Genomic DNA, 6,250 nt, shown 5'->3' on the forward strand with positions numbered 1-6,250 from the left:
GCTAAGATGGGGCTTGTGCTGCTGGTTAAATAAAACAAGTTTTGTATTTTGTGATATTTAGATATTTAGTTAAACTAGATACTCTAATTCTGATGAAAAATTTTAAACGTGATAGATACAAAAAATCAAGGAAGATTTTTACAGGCATTGAAATCCCTGCATAGAAGAGAATCACTTTGGTAAATCATCCTCAAATGGACCCTGCAGGTAAATGGATCTGCACACTGCAGGTTAGGAAGTGGAAGGGAGAAGGAAGGCAATCTGTTTTGTCTGCCTGGGAACAATTTTTCTTCTGAGATGGGGGGATTTCCATGCTGTGACTGTGAGCATTGTAGCAGGTGTACACCCACATGGATTCTCTGAACAAGGCTGCACATCATTAACCAACCCCAGCATCTTATCAGCAGCTGAAATCAATATTTGATAGCTTGTAGGAAAGTGGGGTAGAAGGCACAAAAAGGAGACAAATTATGAATCGGATGAAAAAATAAATATGCCTTGATCCCATAGGCAGTCAACTGAAAGACAACCACAAGGGCTTGAGTTTTTATTAAAATGGTCTTAACACAAAGCTACTAACAGAAGTTATATTGGTCCTGTATTCCCACAGATTCATTGCAAAAGGGGATGAGAAAATCAGTAGAATTAAATTCACAGATTCCAAGCCAGAAGTGATCATAGCAGCCATCTGAAATAAACCTTTAATATTTTTATCCGCAGTCAGACTAAACTAATTCTTGACATAAAGATATAAAGTGTGAACCAAAGGAGATAGATCACTGATCAGAGTAGCCTATCTTTCCTATTATTTTTGTTAGTTATACCATTTTTGGTCCTCCTAATGTGTTTTCCATTAATACAGTATAATGTAAACTTTGGAATCACAGTGTCATAAAAGAAGGCAAATGCTTAAAAAAAAACCCCAATATACAGATTCTTAGTAGTTTCCTCTATCAAACATAGTCCTGTCAAAATTTTTTTGACAAGATTTATACCCCATAAAATGCTATCAAGTGTGAATTATATTGCTAGCCTGTATTTTGTAGGAAGAATCCTGGATTTATTGTGCTGCTATTTTATTGGGGAATGATGTCAAGTTAATTTATGTAAAGACCCTTGGTTATCTTTCTTCACCTTTTAATAGTGCAGAACTATTACATGTGGGACATTTTCAATGCGTTATTTGTGTACATCACTTAGGGAAGGTGGCTTGAAATTATGTGGTGTTCTTAGAGGCTTCCTCACATTCTGCTTAGCTCAGGACATTATGCTTTCTGTTTTAGTGATGTCCTCAGATAGTACAGCTCCTCAATGCTCTGTTTTCTGCATGATACTATTCTTAATTCATTACAGATCAAGCATTCTTTGTTTTTGCTCCTTTGAGTGACTTTGAGAAGTGCTGGGGATCTCTGAACTTCTATATCACAAAGATACCAAGATAATAAATCAATCTGTTTGAACAGACAGTTAAGGACTAGGTATTATTTTCTACTGTAGACTTTATGACTCTGGTTCAAAGACAAATTAGAAGCAAATATGTTTACAGCTCTTATTTGCATCTAGGTTATCAGTGGAAAAAATCATCATGTTTCGTGGCCATTAACTACCCCATTATCCAGCCTGAGAAGTGCCCTGCAAGCTTTGACTGGAATAAGACTTCAGTATAATTTGATATGGTTACTTTTGAAGATTGTATTTATTCTTAGTACTTGTGTGATATTTTGATGGATTTTTCTTATATCTGAGCGTCTCCAGGCATTTTGCAAACATTCATTTAAATTTATGCACTTCAGGAGTTAACAACTGAATCCAATATGGAAGCCAAGGTTTAGTGAAAGGTGTGATTATCATCCACTAACATCTGCCTTTTAAGGGGTCTGACTGTCAATTTTCAATACTAATAATCTAAATAAAATATCATTCTGAATTGAAAACAAAGGCCTTGGTTTACATCATTCACAGTATCTGCAGTTCCAAATGCTGTTTCACACTATGTGAGAAGAACCCTAAGAGCCACTTAGTCTTGGTTCTGTTAGTAACTTTAATGCCAACTTCTTTATGTGAGTGAAATTGTCTTGGTAGGATTTAATTAATAAAACACAAAAAATCCTGTTGAACAAGAGCTGATGGCACGTTGGACAACTGGAAGATTAGATGATTGAAAAGGAGTTCTATTCTGATATTGTTTGATAGAGATAAGACAACTGGGAATGGTTTTAAACTGAGACAGGGGAGATTTAGGTTATAAATCAGGAGGTTTTCACACAGAGAGTGGTGACACACTGGAACAGGTTGCCCAAGGAGGCTGTGGATGCCCCATCCCTGCAGGCATTCAAGGCCAGGCTGGATGTGGCTGTGGGCAGCCTGGTCTGGTGGTTGGTGATCCTGCACATAGCAGGGGGGCTGAAACTAGATGATCAGTGTGGTCCTTTTCAACCCAGGCCATTCTACGATTCTATGATTGTTGTTCAGGCTGGAAAGTGCATTAGGCTCACCTATGCACCATGCACTGTACTACTGGAAGATGAACACCAATCATTGTTTGTGGATGTTTAGTGTTTCTGAATTATATGCTCCATTTCTTACACTCTGATTTGTCCATGACTGGGTACAGCTCTTTGTCTAGAGAACTGGGTTTTGTTTTGGTTTTTTTTTTTTTGTTATTATTATTATTTTTTTAATGGTATTTTAATATTGCTTATAAGTGTGGTCCTCAAGGAATTTTTAGTGCTGTTGTACCTGAAAACACATGCATGAAAATCTAAAAGTTGCAGAAATTTAAATGTCCTGTGGTAGCCAGTAACCTGAAATCAAAATAACTCTGTACAAAGTGCTGCCTCTTATCTTTCAAATGATTTTTTTTATGTTTATTTTGATATTAAAAAGAAAAATCCACATTTCCTAAGATAAGTAATCTTTTTTCTTAAACAGCAGCTCTGAAAATCCTGTCCTAGATTCCATCCACCCAATCCCAATTCCCAGCCACAATCTGAAATAGCTTAGTGTGCTCTTTAAATGAGGCTTCATTAATTTTACAGAATGTACCAGAGGACATTCACTAATGCTGTATATCTGGAGTTTCTGTGCAGTCAATTAAAATGTAGCTACATTTTTTTCTGAATAAGTGAAGCATATTTTTTATGATAGCATAACCTTTTTCTCCAGGCATGTTTACTTGCTTCTTCATACAATTCAAATAAGTGTAATGAATTTCTTAGGCATTAGTGAGGATTAATAAAGTTCTTCTGTGTTTCCTTTAGGTTTAATTTAGAACTTTCCACATTTTTATTTAATAAAAAAATAGTTCTGCTTGATTAAATACAATTTTTTTAACAATAGTTTTAAATAAAACACAGAACTAGCCAGTGCTCAATCTCTTTTCAGAAACAGTGATAAATTTGGAACTGTTTTTTTTTTTTTAATCAGGGTTTATGAATTTATTGTATATTATCTATTATATCATTGCAGCTATTATTATGAATAAGGCAGAAAGCCTTTTTTTTGTAAGAATGACAATTTTTTAATTCATTTTTTTTTTTCTTTAGCTCAGGTGTATTTTTTTTTTCTTATGTAAACTTCTCAAGCAATTTGTAAAAAGGGGAAAAAAATGCAAGGCTTTATGACACAGTGGTTTTATGTTTTACAAACATATCGTTTTAATCCTTTCTAGCAGGCCACTGAGCTGGTTATCTGATATTCTGTGGCCTTGCACTCATCACAGAGATCACAGACTGTCTGCAGATATTGTACATATCTTTATCAACAGAATTGCTAGAGATATAAAATAGTACAGAGGTTTTCTTAGAAGTGCTTCTGAGGAGATATGGGACAGTGGTGTCCAGAAAAAGGTTTTTTGCAGAACTTCCCTTTGGTAGACAGCTTTTGGTATACATAGTGACAGTGATTTCTAGGTCAGAGTGTTTTGTTTTGTGGTTCAGGATGTTACTTCATTCCCATCAATCCCAATGAATATGTTCTTATCACGTAAAATGTTTCTTTTTAAATAAAATCATGTTTCTGAATGAAATGAACGTACCATAGAGCATGAACTCATTAAGCTCATGAGGCAGGTGAACATTGAATCACAAAATGGTTTAGGTTGGGAGGGAACTTAAAAACTTAAACAGCATCCAGTTCCACCTTCTGCCATGGGCAGGGACATCTCCCACTGCATTATGATGTGTGCAGTTCTTCTCTCAGTCTTGTTTGCATATCATAATAAAGGTATTTGAATGACTTCAATATGCTGGTTTTCTCTGTTGTATTATTTACTCAATGTGTTTGTTAATTGTTAATGCCTTTGTTGTTGCAGATACAGCAGTGGTGTATAAAGATAGGAATGGACATGTTATTGAACTGAATGTAGAAACAAATACCACTACATTATTACTGGAAAACACAACTTTTGTAAGTAACACATTTTATTTCTTGCTGGAAGTCTGCTAACTTTTTTCCTGTAACAGCAGTGAGAGAGTACAATATTTAAAGATTGCAGAATATATGTTCGTAACCTAGAGTAGGATATGTATAAATGGAAAGTATAATCCATTCCTGTCAGTGCATGATTTCTGGCTTGTTATTTTATTCAACCTACATGCAAATAATTAATTGGTATATATGTTTTTGGCTGTAGTCCATGTTTTGTTCAGGCCATTTGAAGGATTGTCCCTGACATATCTGTTAGTGGATCTAGCTGTGTGCAACATTTCATAAAATAGGGAATTCTACCCAAAATTTGAAAGCTTTCTGTTATCAGAAATGGGGGAAAGTGTTCAAAAAATCATACAAAGATTTTTCTTTAAGCAATTATGCAGAGAAAGAAAAAAATATTTCCTATTCCTGGTAATCAGAAGTTTAAGCATTCTTTACTGCTTTAATGGTAATTGGATGGCTGAGGATTTCTCTTTACCAGTAAATATTACATTCATGAGTAGCTTCAATATATTTCTGAGCAGCAGTTAATTGCTAAAAAATGTTACAATGCTTAGTTTCCATTTTCCTTTGCTTGGCTTGGAGCTGTTAGTCTCAGTGATAACCTCTTACATCCTACCCTGTAATTCCTGTTTGTCAGGACTTTGCATTGTGAATGCATTGCTTGCCAGTCTTTCCTCCTATGTGCTCTGTATGGACCACTGACTGTTACTGCTTGTCCCTGTATTGTCCCTTGTGTGAAGTAGTTTCCACCTGTAGACCAAAAAAGATTACTTTTTCTTTTTTTCTACCAGTGGTGTTTGACAGGGGCTGATTTTATTTCTGGTGTGCTGTTGGCCTTTGCTGATACCAGTGCTTCATTTCAAAACATAAAACCCTCAGTGAAGTTTCCTTTTAACTCATTGAACCGGAAAGAAGAGTGCAGAAGTTCAGGAAAGTGAACTTGATCCTGATATCCCAGGTCCATGTAAAGATGAAGGAGAAGGGAGGAGAAAGTTGTATATTAAGGTAGAGTGTGCATAAGGCTCCCTTTGTGTAAGCTGCCCCCCATCCGTATGCTGGGGTGTGCCTCACTTTACATCCTAGCCCAAAAAAGATTGTCAGGCACAATGAAAAGTGAGTGAAAAGGAGAATTTCTGTGAAGTACAAACAAAGAAATATTGGAGAAACACTTTCCCTCTTAATTCTGTATATCTGTGAGTGCTTGTCTGGCTAAGTGGAGGACTCACTGTGTTAGGCCTATACCTTCAGTGTGTAACTTAAATGCAAGCAGCTACTTGGACATTTCTGACTATTAAAGATAAATTTAATTACAGTTCTTGAGTTTCCTCACAAATGAATGCATACACTTTTGGCTGCAGGTGTTTGGCTTACGCTATGCAGTGCCAGCATGAGAAGCTGTTCAGGCTATTATGCTAAACCAGCCGTGCCAATCAGTGATGAATCAGTATGGACAAACTGCTTCACACTGTGAGCGTTTCGTCTTGTCAGAAAGTTGCTCATGTTTTTTTATGGAGCTGATTCACATTTAACTGATACAGACTGACAGAGCTCTCAACATTAGATATCTACACTTCATTAAACATGGGAAACTGATCCAAGATGGCTACTGTTCAAGCAACCATTGAATGATTATCTATGGAATAGTGCCAAATAAAGATGTGTGGGGTTTCTTTTCTTTTCTTTTCTTTTCTTTTCTTTTCTTTTCTTTTCTTTTCTTTTCTTTTCTTTTCTTTTCTTTTCTTTTCTTTTCTTTTCTTTTCTTTTCTTTTCTTTTCTTTTCTTTTCTTTTCTTTTCTTTTCTTTTCTTTTCTTTTCT

At 35.6% G+C, this 6,250-nt stretch overlaps 1 protein-coding gene across 3 annotated transcripts in view; it reads left to right on the forward strand.

Moving 5' to 3' along the window:
* The window catches only part of DPP10 (dipeptidyl peptidase like 10), a 350,176-nt gene that overhangs the window by 253,852 nt on the left and 90,074 nt on the right, over positions 1–6,250 (forward strand). For all 3 annotated transcript variants that reach the window (XM_042877726.1, XM_042877725.1, XM_042877727.1), the window contains exon 4: positions 4,313–4,407. In XM_042877726.1, the coding sequence (XP_042733660.1) occupies positions 4,313–4,407 (95 nt within the window). The remainder of the gene's footprint in view (positions 1–4,312; positions 4,408–6,250) is intronic.

The sequence above is a fragment of the Lagopus leucura genome, unplaced genomic scaffold (assembly GCF_019238085.1).
Source record: "Lagopus leucura isolate 7727_CA_CO unplaced genomic scaffold, USGS_WTPT01 Super-Scaffold_100019, whole genome shotgun sequence".
Taxonomy (NCBI): Eukaryota; Metazoa; Chordata; class Aves; order Galliformes; family Phasianidae; genus Lagopus; species Lagopus leucura.